The sequence below is a fragment of the Hemitrygon akajei genome, chromosome 28 (genome assembly GCF_048418815.1).
Source record: "Hemitrygon akajei chromosome 28, sHemAka1.3, whole genome shotgun sequence".
NCBI lineage: Eukaryota > Metazoa > Chordata > Chondrichthyes > Myliobatiformes > Dasyatidae > Hemitrygon > Hemitrygon akajei.
In genome coordinates this window covers 15,831,907-15,851,249 of record NC_133151.1, presented here as the reverse complement: position 1 = coordinate 15,851,249, position 19,343 = coordinate 15,831,907, and the positions used below count along the sequence as shown (strand labels likewise).

General features: G+C 48.5%; 2 protein-coding genes across 2 annotated transcripts in view; both read left to right on the top strand.

Annotated features, from left to right (window-relative positions):
- LOC140717708 (solute carrier family 22 member 6-A-like) overlaps nt 1–3,725 on the top strand; it is a 33,696-nt gene extending 29,971 nt beyond the window's left edge. The window contains exon 10 of the mRNA XM_073031382.1: nt 3,626–3,725. Within this exon, the coding sequence (XP_072887483.1) occupies nt 3,626–3,656 (31 nt within the window). The 3' untranslated portion in view covers nt 3,657–3,725. The remainder of the gene's footprint in view (nt 1–3,625) is intronic.
- Nucleotides 1,979–18,100, top strand: LOC140717709 (solute carrier family 22 member 6-A-like). Its single transcript, XM_073031383.1, has 10 exons — nt 1,979–3,338; nt 3,626–3,729; nt 4,903–5,057; nt 7,577–7,745; nt 8,517–8,640; nt 9,166–9,278; nt 14,186–14,400; nt 15,748–15,856; nt 16,500–16,703; nt 17,820–18,100. Exons 1-10 carry the CDS (start codon nt 2,937–2,939, stop codon nt 17,908–17,910), a joined length of 1,686 nt encoding a protein of 561 aa, XP_072887484.1. The 5' UTR covers nt 1,979–2,936; the 3' UTR covers nt 17,911–18,100.
- The last annotated feature ends 1,243 nt before the right edge of the window (nt 18,101–19,343 follow it).

Sequence of the window (19,343 nt, the reverse complement as noted above, 5' to 3'; positions counted from 1 at the left end):
AGCCCTAGTCATGTGATTCGCTAGGATCCAGATCCCATCACGGTTCAGGAGGAGCCCGTGCCATTGGTACAGCTTCCTGTTTTCCCAATACTGGTGCCAATTTCCCATGAATGCAAACCCACTTCTCCAAGAGAATCAGTCGTCTGGGACTGAACTCGCTGGAATTCAGAAAGATGAGAGGAGATCTTACAGAAACATATAAAATTATGAAAGGGTTAGATAAGATAGATGCAGGGAAGTTGTTCCACCGGTTGGTGGAACTAGAACTACGGGCACAGCCTCAAGATTCGGGGGAGTAGATTTAAGGCGGAGGTGAAGAGGAACTACTTTTTCCCAGAGAGTGGTCAATCTGTGGAATTCTCTGCCCAATGAAACAGTGGAGGCTACCTCTGTAAATATATTTAAGACAAGGTTGGATAGATTTTTGCGTAGTACGGGAATTAAGGATTATGGGGAAAAGGCAGGTAGGTGGAGATGAGTCCATGGCCAGATCAATGGGCCAGATGGCCTACTCCTGCTCCTATTTCTTATGGTCAATGGGCAAAAGAAGACAAACTGCACAAATACAAAATTAATAAGTAAAGAAATAAATTCTAAATAGAGATAAAATTCAAAAATCTGAAGTGCAAAGGTTGACAAATTCTTGATTAGTCAGGGCATAAGGGATATGGGAATTGGGGCTGAGAGGGAAATGCATCAGCCATGATGGAACGGCGGGGCAGACTCGATGAGCCAAATTGCCAAATTCTGCTCCTATATCTTATGGTTTTATGGTCTCAATAAGTACCTTTGAGAACATCAGTTGTAGAGTCCCTGAAAGTGAGTCCATAGGCTGTGGAATCAGTTCAGTGCTTAGATGAGGGAAGGTCTCCACGTTGGTTCAGGAGCCTGATGGTTGAGAGATCATAACTGCTTCTGAACTTGATGGTGGGGGTCCTGAGGCTCCTGTACTTCCTCTGGCCAATGGCAGCAGCAGCAGGAGGAGAGTGCAGGGTGAATGTGCAGGGCTGGGGATCAGGACCAGAGGACACAGGTTTAAGGTGAGAGGGAGAGATTTAATAGGGACAACATTTCCGCACAGACGCTGGCCCATAGATGGAACAATGTGTCAGAGGAAGTGTGTGAGGCAGGGACATTGGCATCATGCAGTCAGGTACAAGGATTAGGTCACGGGTTCCCTTCCTGGGGTCCACGGAACGCTCGGTTAATGGCAGGGGGCCAGGGTTTAAAAATGGCTGGGAACCGCTGGTGTAAAGGTCAAACATGGGCCAATGAGTGCGGCATCTGGATAGCACGGACTGATTGGGCTGAAGGGCCTGTGTCCCTACTGTGCATCGTTCTGACACAAGCAAAACCTTTATATCTACAGATGAGTGAAATCCCTCGATGGTCCGGTCCTCTGTTCTATGTCTGATGTTGTACTGAATGAGTCTTTCTCACAACCTCACCTACAAACCAGAAACTACATGTCCCCCCACCACCCCGACAATAGGGACCAGACTCAGTAAACTTCACTTTTACACTCAGCGGCCACTTTATTAGGTACGCCTGTAAACGAGTTTGTTAATATCAGTATCTCAGTAGCCAATCACGTGGCCGCACCTCAATGAATAAAAGCTTGCAGACATGGCCAAGAGGATCAGTTATTGTTCACCCAAACATCAGACTGGGGAAGAAATGTGATCTAAGTGACTTTGACCATGGAATGATGAGTGGTTTGAATATGTCAGAACATAAGCAATATCAGTAGGAGTTGGCCATCTGGCCCGTCGAGCCTGCCTCACAATTCAATAAGCTCATAGCTGATTGGACCATGGATTCTTCTCCACCTACCTGCCTTTTCCCCATAACTCTTATTTCTCCAACCACGCAAAAATCTATCCAACCTTGTCTTAAATATATTTACTGAAGTAGCCTCCACTGTTTCACTGGGCAAAGAATTCCACAGATTCACCACTCTCTGGGAAAAGCAGTTCCTCCTCATCTCCGTCTGAAATCTACTATTGATCTCCTGAGCTCCACAAGAAAAATGCTGGAGGAACTCAACGTCCAGGCAGCATCGATGCAAGAGTACAGTCAATGTTTTGGTTCCTGTAGCCTTGTTTGTTTGTTGCCTGGGTCTCCAGCATCTGCAGATTTTCTCTTTATTTTGATCTCTTGGGATTTTCACACACAGCAGTCTCCAGAATTTACAGAGAACGGTGCGAAAAACAAAAAAAAAACATCCAGTGAGCAGCTGTTCTGTGGGTGAAAACGCCTTGTTAATGAGAGGGGTCAGAGGAGAACGGCCAGACTGGTTCAAGCTGACAGGAAGGTAACAGTAACTCAAATGACCACACGTTACAACAGAGGTGTGCAGGAGAGCATCTCTGAACGCACAACACGTCAAATTATGGAAATGAATGGGCTACATCAGCAGAAGGTCACAGATATACACTCAGTGTCCACTTTATTACGGTTAAGAGGTTCCTAATAAAGTGGCCACTGAGTGTGTCTGCAACCTCTCAAACCGCAGGGTGAATTCTATCACTCCGTTCTCAACGGCTCCTTTAAATTCTTCTTCTGGCATTTAACACCTTCCTTTCCAATCCTGAAGAAGGATCTCTGCCCAACACATTGACAGTTTATTCATTTCCGCAAATGCTGCCTGACCTGCTGAGTTCCTCCAGCATTTTGTGTGTGTTGCTCTGGATTTCCAGCATCTGCAGAATCCCCTGTGTTTCCAATTCCTTTACCCTGTGCTCCCTAGAACATGATTTCACAGTAACAGTGGTCATCAAACTCAGATTAACAGCCCAGAATGATTAATTAAATCTTGTTATCAGCATGTTAAACATTACCGGACATCACATACAAAAGACTGAGTGCGGGTTTAGGCATCGATTGCCAGCAGAGTCTGCCTCAGTACATCTGGTCAGCCCTTCTGCTGCACAGGCATGGCTTTTGGGGACCTCTTGGAGATGGTTGGAGGTCTGGGGAAGTTCCAAGCCATCCACATTGTCCTACTGTCATTTCCAGCCATGTTCACAGCCTGTCACAATCTGCTCCAGAACTTCGTAGCCGCCGTCCCCGACCACCGGTGCCGGGTGCGGCTGGGAGACGAAGGCTCGCGGTACCTCAATGTGACGGAGGAGCCGCTGAGGGAGGAGCTTCTCCGGGTGTTCATGCCCCTGGACGAGGAAGGGAGGCCGGACAAGTGCCGCATGTACACCTCCCCGCAGTGGCATCTCCTGGGCACCAACGAGACGCAGGGCAACGGGAGCCAACCTGACACACAGGCGTGCACCGATGGGTGGGTGTACGACCGCTCCCAGTTCACGTCGACGATCGTGACAGAGGTACGTCTGGAAATGCCCCCCTCACCTCTGGGGGATGGTGTACTGAAGGGGGTGGCTGGACGGAGTGAACAGAATGCGCGGTGACACAACGCTTTACAGCGCCAGAGACCCGGGTTCAATTCCCGCCACGGTCTGTAAGGAGTTTGTCCGTTCTCCCCGTGACCGCGTGGGTTTCCTGCCACAATGCAAAGACGTGTGGGTTAGTAGGGTAATTGTCACGCGGGTGTAATTGGGCAGCGCAGGGTCCGTGTCCTCAGTGACGATCGGTTGTGCCCTTGTTTCGGCAGTGGGACCTCGTGTGTGATCGGAAGTCTCTGAAGCGGATGGTGCAGTCGATCTACATGGCCGGACTGCTGATTGGAGCCTGTGTCCTGGGCAGACTGTCCGACAAGTAAGTTCAAAGTTCCAAGTCTATTTATGATCAAAATATGGATGCCACAAACAATGGTGAGATTCATCTTCTTGCTGGGAGCCACAGAACACAAGAAGCACAATAGAATCCACATTAAAACCCCACAGCACAGCGACAGTCACACATCCAAATCACTCAAAGGGCAACGTGGAGACGGTTTAATCTCTGGATAAACTCAGTGGGGCGAACAGCATTTGGGGGGAGGGGAAGCAACTGCTGAATGAGAGTGTTTAAACTGCTGTGTGGTCTAACCAGAGTTTTATTGAGCTGTAACATTACCTCGAGACTCTTGAACTCAATCCCCTGACTGATGAACACAACACACCAAAAGCCTTCTTAACCACCATATGAACATGTGCGGCAACTTTGAGGAAACTAGACGTGGGGGAAATGGCTAATACTGGAGGTCACGCTTTTAGGGTGATTAGTGGAAAGTATAGGGGGATATAGAAAGCTTAGCAACACCCACCCCTCCCCAGCATCGATCAGGGTCACTTGAAGCCCTGGAAACAGTGGTGGATGGTTGTACGCCTCACAAGTCCTGGTTATGCAGCTACTGACTCTCTGAAGAGTATTGGTAACGGCTGGGGTCACCCGTCTTGTGAAGACACCGCCAAGAAGAAGACAATGGCAAACCACTCCTGCAGAAAAATTTGCCAAGAACAATGATGGGCAAAGGTCATGACGGCCCACTTCACACGGCACGGCACAAAATGACGGTGATGATAGGCAAGGACGGTGAATGTCTGAGGTAAGATTTTTTTACACCAAATGGAGGGTGTGTGGAATACATGGCCTGGGTTGGGGGTACAGGGAGATACATTCAGGAAGTTTCAGAAACTCTTTGATAGGGACATGGATGATAGAAAATCTGGAGGGCTATGTGGGAGGGAAGGGTTAGATTGATCTTGGACTGGGTTGAGGGTCAGTACAACAGGATGGGCCGATGGGTCTGTACTGTGCTGTAATGTTCTGTTTTCTATGACAGTTCTGGAACCGTTCAGACTCCTGGATAATATCAGTCGAACGTCACACAGTCGTTCAGACATTAACCGCATCACCAGGACCAGAGAGCCACTTACCGACGCTCTCCTGTCATGTCAGCGTGGGCTCCTGGTCTCCGGTGTTTACCCAATGCTTCTCGCCCGTCAGGTTTGGCCGTCGAATCCTGCTGCAATGGTCGTACTTGCTGCTTGCCGTGTCGGGGACATGTGCAGCGTTCTCCTCCTCCTTCCCACTCTTCTGCTTCTGGAGATTTCTGTCGGGGGTCAGTTTGTCGGGCATCATCATCAACAGCGTATCTCTCAGTGAGTAAACAGTCGCCTCGGAATAGAAGGATATTCCCTTAAGACAGAGATGAACAGGGATTTCTTCAGCCAGAGGGTGGTGAATCTGTGGAATTCATTGAAAATACAACATTAGCGTTCACTTTCAGAGGGCTAGAATATAAAAGGAAGGTTAAAATCCTGAGAATTTATAAAGCATTGGTCAGACCGCACTTGGAGTGTTGCAAGAATTTTGGGACCTTAACTAAGATAAGATGTGCTGACATTGGAGAGGTTCCAGATGATGTACAGGAGAATGATCCCAGGAATAAAAGGGTTAATGTATGAGGGGTGTTTGGTGCCTTTGGGCCTGTAATCACTTGAGGTTAGAAGAATGGGGGGATCTCACTGAATCCGATCGGATATTGAAAGGCCGAGATAGAGTGGACATGAAGAGGATGTTCCCAATAGAGTGAGAGTCTCGGACCAGAGGGAACTGCCTCAGAACAGAGGGACGTCCCTTTAAAACAGAGATAAGGAGGAATTTCTTTAGGAGAGGGTGGAGAATCTGTGGAATTCCTTATCACAGTCAGATGTGCGTGCCAAGTTGTTGGGTTATTTAAAGCAGAGTATGATAGGTTTTTCATTAAACAGGGGATTAAAGATTACGGCGAGAAGTTGGGAGAATGGGATGGAGGGAAAAATCAGCCTTCACTGAATGGTGGAACAGACTTGATGGGCCAAATGGTCTCATTTAGTGGTTTAATGATTCAAGTATGTATACAGTGTACAGCCTGAAATTCTTACTCTTCACAGACACCCATGAAACAGAGAGAAAACTTCCAAAGAATGAATGACAGGGAAAAGTTAGAGCAACAAAGCTCGCCCCTCCCTCCTCCCAGGCATAATCAGCAGCAAAAGCATCAACCCTTCCGCCTCCTTCTCCCCCTGTTTGCTCCAACAAAAGCATCAACCCCCTCCCACCATCAGTGACCACAAACTTCCGTCCATCCCAACACTTTGAAATCTCAGGCAGGCTCCCTGTCACTCGCGAAGGAGGGAGATATGGCACCTACCACAGTGAGATGACAGACCAACAGCTCTCTATTTCCCTCTATGTTACAATCTGCTGTGTCTCTTGTCCGAGCTCCCCGACTCAAGGAGTTGCCGTCCCTCACTCAGAATCAAGATGGAGACAGTGCTGGCTTGCGTGCGGAGGCTTTCTTTCGACAGTAGCGTACACCACCTCCTGGCTGTCTCGATATTTCGACCTCCTGCGACGCTTCAGTCAGCGAGAGCAGCGAGGAATCGGGTCCACGGGGCCGCACCCCAGAGACGCACGTCTTTCAGGCGGAAGCGCCAGGCTGCAAGTTGTCGCCCCGGTCCGCAAACACCGCTGGCGCCATCTTTAGCTCCTCCCACAACCTGATATAACCAATGGTCTAATGACTCACTCACAGGGATGGGACCCTCTGTGACGTAGAGGGGTTTAAGGGAAGAAATTTCTCCCTCTGAACCTTCATGACTGACCAGCCACTTCCAGCGATATCACGCTGTTCTTCAATTCCCACAGAAATTAATCAGTCTCCGCTTTGAGCGTGCCGTCACCGATAACTAGACTCTGTAAACTCTCTCGTTCCTCAATCAGACTTTCTTTACCCATGCACAAGGACAACAGCCCCGGTCCCTGTCACCAAAGTGTTGTCACGTCAGAACAGAAAATGCCATTGTTATGCAGAATTGACTCGCAGTCATGGATACAGACCATTTGGTAAACTGTGTATCGTCAGGTTCCTTCCTTGCAAGATCAATTGTCGTTCACAATAGAGCTGTTAAAGTCAATAGAAACTACAAATTGACGACTGATGGTAACCTGAAGTTTGTAAGGCAATTGTCCTTTCCTTGGTGTGTGTGTTTCACACCCTGATCTCATCTCCTGTGAAATGTCTCCAGTCCCCTGCTGTGCACAGGGAAGCGATGCCCTGCAAGACCTTTCTTTCCCGGGCTCTCTGCACTCTATCCTTGTCTGGATATTATGTTAACTCTTGCCTTACTGTAGCTCCCTCAGGATTATGGCCAGTGTAGGTGGACAGCAGCCATAACACTCTCAACCGGCACTTTTGCCCCTGCCATTCTTAAAATTAGGGTGGAGGGGTGCAAATACATCTCTGCCAAAGGAGGTGTTCCTTTGACTAGCCTGTAGGTCACCCTTGGGCAAGGTGTGGCACCTACTTTACCCCCCGATCAGGGTCACGTGAAGCCATGGGATCAGGTGGTGGATGGTCGTATGAGCAGCTGGTGCAGATCACAAGTCCTGGTTATGCGACCACTGATGCCAGGCAGACAATCTCTGAAGAATATCGATAGGAGAGGAGGGTGGAGTGAGACGTAAAGGGGAGGGGGTTGAGGATGGCAGATGTCGACGGTGTGGGGAGGAGACCTAGTGGAAAGATGGGCCGGTAGAGAGTCCGCCCTCTCTACCGTAGGAGAGGAATCGCGGAGGTGGGGGAAGAGGCTCGGACTTTTGATTTATTTGCTGTCTCTCCCCACTTTCCACTTAGAGGTTGAATGGACTCCGACCAGATTTCGACCTCCTGTTGCCATGTGTGGTTCCTTCTGTTACACGTTTGGTCAGGTCTTACTGCCCGGGATCGCCTACGGCATCAAAGATTGGTGTTGGATCCAGCTCTCGGTCTCCGTCCCATTCTTTGTCTTCTTCCTTTATTCCTGGTAAAGTCCAACGCCACTCGTCTCTTGATTACTCGAATCAAAAGTCACCACTGTGAGTCTGCCATATTTATTTCATTTAGAGCTACATCAGAGTAACAGCCCCTTCCGGGCCAATGGGACACGAAGCTCAATTATATGCATGTCACAAATTCACCTACTAACTTGGGAGGAAACCAGATCACCCGGATGAAACCCATGTGCCACAAGGAGAATGGCACGTACAAATCCTTACGGACAGTGGCGGGAATTGAACCCCGGGTCGCTGAGAGCCAACCACTACTATCTCAGTCCACTGGGAGCGGGGACAAAGGGAGAGTTTCAGGGGCAATAATGAAAATGGTCAATTAAACAAGGAACAATAACATCAGGGCTTTATCAGTCCACAGTGAGATTCCACAGAACCGCTGATAATCAAAAATCCTGTCTCATTGTGTTCAATTTAAATACCAGAGCCCAATTTCCCACACTCTCTTTAATTACTGGGACCCCGTTTCCCACCTTCTGAGTGAAGAAATTCTCCTTAAATATATCACCTTTCACCCTTAACCCATGATCTCTGGTTGTAGTCCCACCCAACCTCAGTGGATAAAGCCTGCTTGCATTTAACCTATCAATGCCCCTCATAATTTTGCATACCATCCTCTATGAGATCTCCCATCATTCTGCCACGCTCCAGGAAATAAAGTCCTAACCCCCTCAGACTTCCCCTATAACTCAAGTCCTGCGTTCTTTCAATCAACCTGCAATGAGTTATCACCCTTGCTGTCACAGGTGGCTCTCGGAGTCGGCCCGATGGCTCATCGTGAACGGCAAGGAACACGTTGCTCTGAAGCAGCTGAAGAGGGTGGCGAAGGTGAATGGCCGGGAGGCAGAAGGGGAGAGGCTCACCATTGAAGTAAGCACCATTCCCGGAAACGGATCCAACTGGCGTACCCGATCTGGCCTCCACGGCACCTTAGCTCCGGCACACAGCCGCTGTTTGATGGCTGGATAGTTCAGCGGTTTGTCCAACGTTTTACAGAGACGGCGATTCGGGTTTGATTCACGCCACTGTCTGTAAAGAGCTCTCCCTGTAACTCTGTGGGCTTCCTCCAAGAGCTCCAGTTTCTTCCCACATCCCAATGACGTACAGGTGCATTGTGGGTAGGTTAATGTTGACGTCGGTTCTGTGAAAGGCGCCGTTTGCGTCAATGACCAACACAATCAAAGCGAGTGTCACCACGCTTCCCGTGCCAACATAACATGCCCACAACTGACTAACCCTAACCCACACTGCTCTGGAATGTGGGAGGAAACCGGAGCACCTGGAGGAAACTCCGTCCATAGCTGCTGCCTGACCTGCAGATTTCCTCCAGCATTTTGTGTACTGCGATGACTACGTTTGCATTTTTCATTCTGACCGACACCATGTGTTCCACAGATTCTGAAGGCAAGTGTGGAGAATGACCAGCTCACTGACAAGAAGCAGAGTGTGTTGGATCTGTTCCGGACACCAGTGATGCGACAGATCACCTGTTGTATGATGGTGGTTTGGTGAGTGAGCTTCTTTATCCTTGGACCTGGACAGTGACCACAAACACAAGAGATTCAGTAAATGCTGGAAATCCAGAGCAACACACACACAAAATGCTAGGGGCGCTCAGCAGGCCAGGCAGCAGCTATGGAGTGGAATAAACATTCTGTGTTTCAGGCCGAGGCACTTCATCAAGACTGGAAAGGACGCGGGAAGAAGCCCGAATAAGATGGTAGGGGTGTAGAAACTGTAAGAAGCTGGGTGGTGATTGGTGGAAGAGTTAAAGGGCTGAAGAAGAAGGAATCTGATAGGAGTGGAGAGTCAGCCATGGAAGAAAGGGAAGGAGGAGAGGTGATGGGTGGGTGAGGAGAAGACAAGGGTTGAGGGAGGAACCAGAATGAGGAATGGAAAAAGACAGATGGTGTGAGGGGGAGAAGTTATCTTAAAATTGAGAAATCTATGTTTATGCTGTCAGATTGGAGGCTACCCATATATATATAGAGAGAGTATACCATAGAATATAGTCAAAATACTACATAGACATCCACAGCATAGTAAATTTTAAATTGTCCCATTCACGGCTAAAGACTTAATCACTGTGGAGAATTTCTTACTCTTGTGGGATAACATCTTTCCTCACAAGGGGGAGGAGATTCATTCTGGTTCAGTGTCAGTGCAGTGAGATCTGCTGACGTTGCTCGCAGTGCCTTCTTTAGACGCTGGACAAACCTTTCTGCCAAGACATTTGTAGCTGGGAGGTACGGTACAGATGTAATATGTCTTAGTCCTTTGATATTCAGGGATGGTTGAAACTGTTCTGCAACAATCTGTGGTCCGTTGTCACTGACTAAGTGTTCTGGAGCAGCAGTCATTGAGAAGAGGTTTCTCAACACATCAGCGTGTGAGGCTGTTGGGAACACTTCAGGCCACTCTGTAGCTGCATCCACTCCTCCCCAGAAATTTGTTCCTAAGAATGGTCTGGCAAAATCCACATGAATCCTCTGTCAGGGCAATGCAGGCCTTTCCCAGGGACGGGGAGGTGAGCTCTTGGCATCGTCTAGACATGTTGGCATCCTGAACAGCGCACGGCAAGCTGTTCGATCTGGTGATCTGTCCCAGGCCACCGGACAAAGCTTCGAGCCAATGCCTCCATTTTGACCACACTTAGATGACTGGCATGTAGCTCCATTCAGACTTCAGCTCTCAGCTTGCATGGTACAACAAGTCTCTGTCCCCACACAAGGCAACACACAGCAAGGGCAAGTTCATCCTGGCTCTGGTAAAAACAGGGGATCTGGAATTCCTGTTACACATTCCAGCCATTGTGGATACCCTGGGACAGGAGACAGTGGGGGGGTCTTTTCCGCTTCCCCTTTGAACTGTCTCTGCTGTAATAGGGAGACTTCCAATTCGCATGAGGGAGAATATGTCATGAGGAGTGTCCGCTTTTATAAATGTTTCAGGTATTTCCTTTTCCAAGGGTAAACGGGACAATCCGTCAGCATTTCCATGGTTAGTTGTCCTTGTGAATTTGATCTTGCCCTTTAAGAAACAGAGCCCATCTCTGCATTAGTGCTACTGTTGTTACTGGAACACCCTTCTGTGGGTTGAAAATAGACACCGGTGGTTGATGATCAGTAACAAGGGTAAACTGTCTCCCATGCAAGTACTGGTTGAAATGTTTTACACCCCAAACCAGACTCAAGGCCTCTCTGTCAATCTGGGTGTAATTTTTCTCTTTATCGGTGCACTGTAATGATTTGATCAGTATGGACAGTATGCAAGACAGGCTTTTCACTGGCTCTCGGTAACAAGTTTCAAACACACATGCATGCAAAGTGAAGCTGTACCAGAGCTATGCTCTGTCCACACTCTTGTACGGGTCAGTATGCTGGTGCAAGACAGAGAACGACCCTGCCAAGCTGTCGTCATCCCACACCACAAGCCTCTGGAAGACCCTCCGTATTTTCTGGCCAAGAAAGATCTCCAAACAAGAGGACATGGCCACCATCATGATGAGGAAACGCTGGAGGTGGATTGGGCACGTGATGAGAAGAGAGACCAACTCCACCACCAAGACAGCTCTTCACTGGAGCCTCAAACGGTGGAAGGTATGTGTGAGGCTAAAGACAACTTGGCTCCATACTGTCGAGGCAGAAATGAGGCTTACACATTCACAGGCACACATACTCATATGCACACGCTCACACACACTCAAGCACGCACACGTGCACACAAGTTCACACGCGCAAACATTCCCAATACACACAGTCACGCACACTTGCACACACTCAGATACACACACTTGCATGCATACTCACGTCCCTGAGCTCTGTGCAATGATTTGCTGGACTTTCTGATCATTGCTCATCTCCTCCAGTTTTATCCACATTTCACCCATTGTGCATATTCTATACCGATATTCCCTCTGCCTTTCCTTGCCCCTTGAAAGTACAGCAGGGAGGCTCTCAGCGTGGGTCCCCTATCCTCATTTCTCCTGACTTTAAATAATTATCACCTTCCCATTGAAGAATTTTGATGGGTCTTTGTATCTCTGTTTCTCACTCTCTACTCATTTTCCTCAGTACCCGTGCCTCAGTGTGTGTCGGTTCAGAAAGATGAAACATTTCCAATGCCTTTTTAGATTCATCGGTACAGTGAGACACCAGTGTCCTCAACCATCTACTTGAGCCCTCTGGTCCTAAATTGGCCCACTCTAATGCTGTTCCATAAACCCCCTGGAACACAGTCATAATGGAATACAAATGCAGTGGATGTTCATGTCTCCTCCGGTAACATCTGGCCAGCACATCTACAGGTTTCTACTTCCTTTTGGAGGCTTCTGTGTCCCCTTCTAACATATCTCGCTCAGCTTCAGCTTTCTGCCAACATCTGTTTTCTGTTTCTGGTCTGCGTCGTTCTGCCTTGGCATTCTGTCGTAATTCTATCAAATCCACAATTAAATAGGCAACTGCAGTTGTTTTGTGTAATTGTTTGAACTTCCTGCCCGACAGCTTCTCTTGGGCAATTTTCCACAGGACAAGCCCAGCAGTTTTCCCTTCACAGCCAGAGTGACCGGTTAACTCCTCTTCCCCAACTTCATTTTTCTATCATCCATGTGTCTGTCTAAGAGTTTCTTAAATGCTGCTAATGTACCTGTCTCCACCACTACCTCTGGCAGGCTGTTCCACACACCCACTACTCTCTGACTTCTGCTCCCTTTACACCCGCCACTGCGCTGCCGCACACAGCAACAACCTGCTGATCAAACTCGCATTGATGGGCCTCATTTCCAGCGAATACAAGTCAGCCGTCAGAGGAGAGGTTGGCACCCTAACACAGTTGTGCCAAGATAACAATCTATCCCTCGATGTCCAAAAAAATAAAAGAGCTGATTGTGGATGACAGGAGGAACAGAGACAGGCTCGCCCCAGTCAACGTCAACGGGACTGCAGCTGAGAGGGTGAGTGGTTTCAAGTTCCTCGGTGTACTCATCACTGAAGATCCCACCTGGACTGTACACACCGGCTGTGTGGCAGAAAAAAAGCACAACAGCGTCTCTTCCACCTCAGATGACTAAAGAAGTTCAGCATGAGCCTCCAAATCCTCAAGAGGTTCCACAGGGGCACCATTGAGAGCATCCTGACTGGCTGCACCACAGCCTGGTGCCGGAACTGGACCAACCTTGATCGCTGGGCACAGCAGAGTGGTACGGATAGCCCAGCACATCCCTCTGTGTAAAAAACTTACCCCTGATGTCTCCCCTAAACTTCCCTCCCTTAATTTTGTACATATGCCCTCTTGTGTTTGCTATTGGTGCCCTGGGAAACAGGTACTGACTATCCACCCTATCTATGCCTCTCATAATCTTTGTAGACCTCTATCAAGTCCCCTCTCATTCTTCTATGCTCCAAAGAGAAAAGTCCCAGCTCTGCTAACCTTGCTTCATATGACTTGTTCTCCAAACCAGGCAACATCCTGGTAAATCTCCTCTGCACCCTCTCCATACCTTCCACATCCTTCCTATAATGAGGTGACCAGAACTGAACACAATACTCTAAGTGTGGTCTCACCAGAGATTTGTAGAGTTGCAACATGACCTCTCTACTTTTGAACTCAATCCACCTGTTAATAAAGCCGAGCATCCCATAGGCCTTCTTAACTACTCTATCATCCACACTGACACTCACCAGGTGCCAGTCAATATGAGGGAAGTTGAAATCACCCATAACTACTACCCTGTATTTCCTGCTCCATTCTAAAATCTGCCTGCTTATCTGCTCCTTGGTGTCCCGAGGGCTATTTGGGGGCCTATAGACTACTCTCAGCGCAGTGACTGATCCCTTCCTATTTCTGACTTCCACCCAGACTGACTCCGTCCTCCCTTTCTATAGCCACGATACTATCCATTGAGGACATTTATAACAGCAGGTGCATAAAGAAGGCCTGAAGGATCATCGGGGACACCAGTTACCCCGACCATAAGCTGTTTCAGCTGCTTCCTTCTGGCAAGTGGTATCATACGCAGGATTAAAGCCGGGACCAACAGGTTACGGGACAGCTTCTTCCTACAAGCCTTTAGACTTGTAAATTCACATGTACATATATCGCGATAGAGCCAGAACAGAAAGATTTTTACTGCCTCATGTTGTGGGATGGATGTAAGATTTTAAGTAAATTCTAAATTCCAATCGCATTAAAATCCAGCCCCCTTGTATTACCCATTTCCACCCAAGGAAAAATTGGCTGTCCACTTGATCTGTGCCTCTTATCATCTTGAACACACCTATCAAATCACCTCTCATCCTCCTAAAGAGAAAAGCCTGAGTTCACTCAACCTATCCTCACAAGACACGCTCGCGAATCCAGGCAGCATCCTGGTAACTTTCCACTCCGCACATTTTGTGTTTTGTTTTTGTGTGAACAGGTTTTCAACGAGCTTTGCCTACTATGGGCTGTCAATCGACCTGCAAGGGTTCGGAGTCAACATCTACCTCATCCAGCTCATCTTTGGAGCCGTTGATTTTCCGGCAAAGATCGTGGCCTTCTTGATGCTGAGCCTGATCGGGAGAAGGTTCACACAGGTCACCTCACTTGCCCTGGCCGGGTCCACACTGCTGGCAAACGCCATTCTTCCAAAAGGTAGGAGTTCGCCAGTGGAGTCCTAAAGCCCTGAGATCTGTCAACAGAGACCTGTGGCAATCCAGATGCAGAGGGCTCTACTGGTAACTGAATGTTTCCTTATCAATCCCCAGCGAGATTGTGGCTCTGAATTAGTTGTTTTTTTTTACTTTTGTAGGGATGGTTTTGATCTGTAGTGATCATAAACCATCGTTTGGAATCAAACAACCTTGCCCGGTGCTTCAGGGACGGGTGTGTCTTCTCCTGTGCCACGACCACCCATCCCTGGCTATCCTCCCCTGCCACCTGTCCCACACCCCTCCCGTGGCGCGCCACTCTCACCATTCCCAGCATCCTTTGCTCCCGCCAGGCTCACAGACTTGATAACCGCTCCACGTTGACAAATACGGAACAGGACTGTGCAAAAGTCTTTTGCGCAGTACTGTATGTGCAACTATTTAATATGTCTCCTAGAGGTTATGTTTGTATGATTCTGGAAGGGTCTGGAAGCTTCTCCTGGTGTTGTGTAATTTGAATATGGGGTTTCTGATTGGTTGACCTATCTGCAAATCAGAATGAAATGTTTCTGTTCGATGCGTATGAAAAACCATGAGGCAGCGGCATCTTCTTTTTCTTTCTTTTGCCTCTCCCTCTGGACCTCCACCACGCTCCGTTTCCAGCTCTCTTTGTTCTATCAGCACTTAACAGAACAGTCACAAAGCCACACATTTTGTGCCTGATTCCTGACTTCTGAAAGAACCCTGGATTAAAAAACATCAAGAGTCCAGAGGAGGTTTGTAAGGATGATGCTGGAAATGAAGGGGTTAACATACGAGGAGCGTTTGGCAGCTTTGGGCCTGTACTCACTGGAATTTAGAAGAATGCAAAGGGATTTTATTGAACCCTACCGAATGTTGAAAGGACTAAATAGGGCGGATGTGGAGTGAATGTTTCCTATGGTAGGAGTGTCCAGAACTAGAGGGCATGGCCTCAAAATTGAGGGGTGACCTTTCAGAACAGAGGTAAGGTGGAATTGCTTTTAGCCAGAGAGCAGTAAACCTGAGGAATGCTGTGCCACAGACTGCAGTGAAGGCCAAGTCCATGGGTATATTTAAGACTGAAGTTGATAGTTTCCTAATCGGTCAGGGCATCAAAGGAAATGGTGTTTGGGGTTAGGTGGGATCTGGGATCAGCCATGATGAAATAACAGAGAGAGATTCGATGGGCTGAATAGCCTAATTCTGATCCTATTTCTTACGGTCTTACATTGACTGCTTCTCTGACTGTTTTAAGTGTTTCGGTGCCTTAAGTGAGGCTCCTCCCGTCTGCAAGGTGAGTAACCGCCCGCCGCCTCTCTTTCCCTTCCAGAGCTGCAGACTGTCCGGACTTCGCTCGCTGCCTTTGGTAAGGGATGTCTCTCAGCCGCCTTCACCTGCTGCTTCCTTTATGCCAGTGAACTTTACCCAACGGTGGTCCGGTGAGTACCCCGGACACCCTGCGGTCTACCCGGGTCTGGAGCTGAACTCACATCCCGGATGGGGTGGGTCCCCGACCACCATCCGGAGGGCTAGACTCAAACATAATTTTCATTTAGAGATACAGGCCATTCCAGCCCAACGAGCCCTTGCCGACCAGTGACACACACGTCACCAATTGACCTACTAGCCCGTAGGTCTTCAGAATGTGGGAGCACCAGAGGGAAACCATGTGGCTAGCAGGGGAGCGGACAAACTCCTTACAGACTGTGGACGTTGTGAAGTCTGTTGTCTGGTAGTGGCAGGACAGTGCATCACAGAAATGACTATAACTTACAAAGCTCCTAAGACAGTTTTCCCCCTTTTCCCTTTAGAGCAGGGGTTCTCAACCTGGGGTCCATGGACCCATTGCTTAATGATATTGGTGCACAGCATGGACAAGGTTGAGAAGCCCAGCTCCAGAGGGACATGGGCCAAATCAGGGTAATAGGTCAAAGTCAGATGGAAAACTTTGTTTTGAGTCCATGTCCGAGATGGGCCAAAGGACCTGCCTCTCTATGCGGGTTGCCATGTACCACAGAGCTCCTGCCTTAAGATCTGCCATAACTGATAATTCATTCTGTTTCTCTGTGTCCCCTCCAACAGGCAGACGGGAATTGGGCTCATAGGTACCATGGCCCGGTTGGGCGCAATGGTGGCGCCCATTGTAAGAATGACTGGCGATTACATCCCCTTTTTGCCATCTCTGATATATGGCGGAGTGACTGTAATCACAGGATTAACTGCCTTCTGGCTTCTGGAGACACGGAACATGCCGTTACCGGAAACGATCAACGACGTGGAGAACTGGTTTGTATCTGTCGCGTGCTGACTGGGGTTCCCAAAACACCAAAGCCAACAGAAACGGTGCATTTCTGTGTCTCTGCTGGGTGGGAGAGATGTGATGGAGCCGGAGAGGGTACAAGAGAGATTCACCAAGATATTCCCTGTGGTGGAGAGGTTTGGTATGACGAGAGACTAGAGCGGGTGCAGAGGAGATTCAGCAAGATATTCCCTGTGGTGGAGAGGTTTGGTATGACGAGAGACTAGAGCGGGTGCAGAGGAGATTCAGCAAGATATTCCCTGTGGTGGAGAGGTTTGGTATGACGAGAGACTAGAGCGGGTGCAGAGGAGATTCAGCAAGATATTCCCTGTGGTGGAGAGGTTTGGTATGACGAGAGACTAGAGCGGGTGCAGAGGAGATTCAGCAAGATATTCCCTGTGGTGGAGAGGTTTGGTATGACGAGAGACTAGAGCGGGTGCAGAGTTGATTCAGCAAGATATTCCCTGTGGTGGAGAGGTTTGGTATGACGAGAGACTAGAGCGGGTGCAGAGGAGATTCAGCAAGATATTCCCTGTGGTGGAGAGGTTTGGTATGACGAGAGACTAGAGCGGGTGCAGAGGAGATTCAGCAAGATATTCCCTGTGGTGGAGAGGTTTGGTATGACGAGAGACTAGAGCGGGTGCAGAGGAGATTCAGCAAGATATTCCCTGTGGTGGAGAGGTTTGGTATGACGAGAGACTAGAGCGGGTGCAGAGGAGATTCAGCAAGATATTCCCTGTGGTGGAGAGGTTTGGTATGACGAGAGACTAGAGCGGGTGCAGAGGAGATTCAGCAAGATATTCCCTCGGATGGAGAGGTTCGGTTATGAGGTGAGAACAGTTGGGTGGAGGGGAGTCTTTACATCCAAAGTACAAACAAGAGCAAAATAGTGAGGTAGTGTTCATGAGTTCTACGTCCACTCAGAAATTGGATGGCAGAGGGGAAGAAGCCGTTCCTAAAACGTACAGTGTGTGCCTGCAGACTCCTGTACCTCCTCTCTGATGGTAGCAATGAGAAGAGGGCATGTCCCGGGTGATGAGGGACCTTCATGATGGATGGGAGATGTGACAGTTGTAATCAGCAGGGTATTTTTTTCTGTTTAGCATGAAGAGCTCTAAAAGGGTCAGCAAATTACAGAATGAAGATGTCCCACTGCAGGACGTTCAAGCATCACTCATGAAACAGACGGTTTAAGCACAACCGATGCCCCATCAAGACCCGCCGCACCCTGTGGCCACTTGAAGACAGGTCGGCCATGATGGTATTGACAGGACAGGCTGGACGGGCCGAATGGACAGTTCCTCCTTCAGTTTCTGGTGTTGTGATGTGGATGTGCACAGTGACTCTCTCACAAAACAATCAATAAAGTGAACAGAAGCTCTAATTTCTCTGAAGTGACGTTGAATTTGAGATTTTCATGGAAATGTAAAAAGGCAGAGAAGCCTAACTTTGGTCTCTATTCCAGACCAGATTCAGGTCAGATCATATTCACACACAAAATGATGGAGGAAATCTGCAGGTCAGACAGCATCTATGAAGGAGAATGAACAGTCAATGTTTCAGGCTGAGAGTCCTGAAGAAGAGTCTTGGCCAAAAATATTGACTCTTTATTCCTCTCCAAATGCTTGAGTTCCTCCAGCATTCTGTGTGTGTTACTTTGGATTTCCAGCATCTGCAGAATCTCTTGTGTTTGCATAGGGTGGCACGGTAGCTTGGTGGTTAGCACAACACTTTACAGTACAGGTGACCCGGAACAATTCCAAACGCTGTCTGTAAGTTTGCAAGCACTCTCTGTAATCGTGTGGGTTTCCTCCCGGTGCTCTGGTTTCTTCCCACAGTCCGAAGGGTTAAAGATTGGTAGGTTAATTGATCATTGGTAAATTGCCCTGTGATTAGGCTAGGGTGAAATTGGACAAAGGACAGGAGGAGCCGACTCCACCCTGTATAAATGATGGTGAGGTGGTGTCCATGGGTTCATAGTCTGTTTGGAAATCTGATAGTGGAGGGGAAGAAGCTGCTTCTAAAGTGTTGATTGGGGAAGTGGGGTGGGGGGGGTTCAGGCTCCTGTACCTCATCCCTGATGGTAGTACAGGGAAGAATGCATGCTCACGGTGATGAGGTTCTTGATGCCGTCTTCTTGAGGCACTGTGTCTTGAAGATGGACTCGATGGTGGGGAGGTTTGTGCCTGTGATGACGCAGGTCCGTCAGCATCAATGGAGAGGAATAAATGGTTGAAGGGTCTCAGACCAAAACATCTACTGTTTATTTCTCCCTTTCCTTCCCGGTCCTGAAGAAGGGTCTCAGCCCTAAACAACAGTCGTTCCCATTGATGCTGAGTCTCTCCAGCATTTTGTGTGTGTTTCTCTGGATCTCCAGCATCTGTAGATTCTCTTGTGTTCAGATTCAGATTTATTAATTTGTCAGGTGTACATCAAAACATCCAGTGAAATGCAACGTTTACATTAACGGCCAACACAAGGATGTGGCCAGGGCAGCTCGTGAGTATCGCCATGCTTTCTGGCACCACCGTGCTCAGCAAAACACCGCAAACGCAGAACACAATAAGCAACAAAACAAGGGCAAAACAAACCCCGTTCCTCCGTCACACCCACCCACACATTCACGC

Excerpts from the sequence above, each read along its gene's own strand:
- LOC140717709 (XM_073031383.1), top strand. The coding sequence starts at position 2,937 with ATGGCTTTTGGGGACCTCTTGGAGATGGTTGGAGGTCTGGGGAAGTTC. Across the intron at positions 14,401-15,747 it reads AAACGCCATTCTTCCAAAAG|AGCTGCAGACTGTCCGGACT; the intron begins GTAGGAGTTCGC and ends TTTCCCTTCCAG. Across the intron at positions 16,704-17,819 it reads ATCAACGACGTGGAGAACTG|CATGAAGAGCTCTAAAAGGG; the intron begins GTTTGTATCTGT and ends TTTTCTGTTTAG.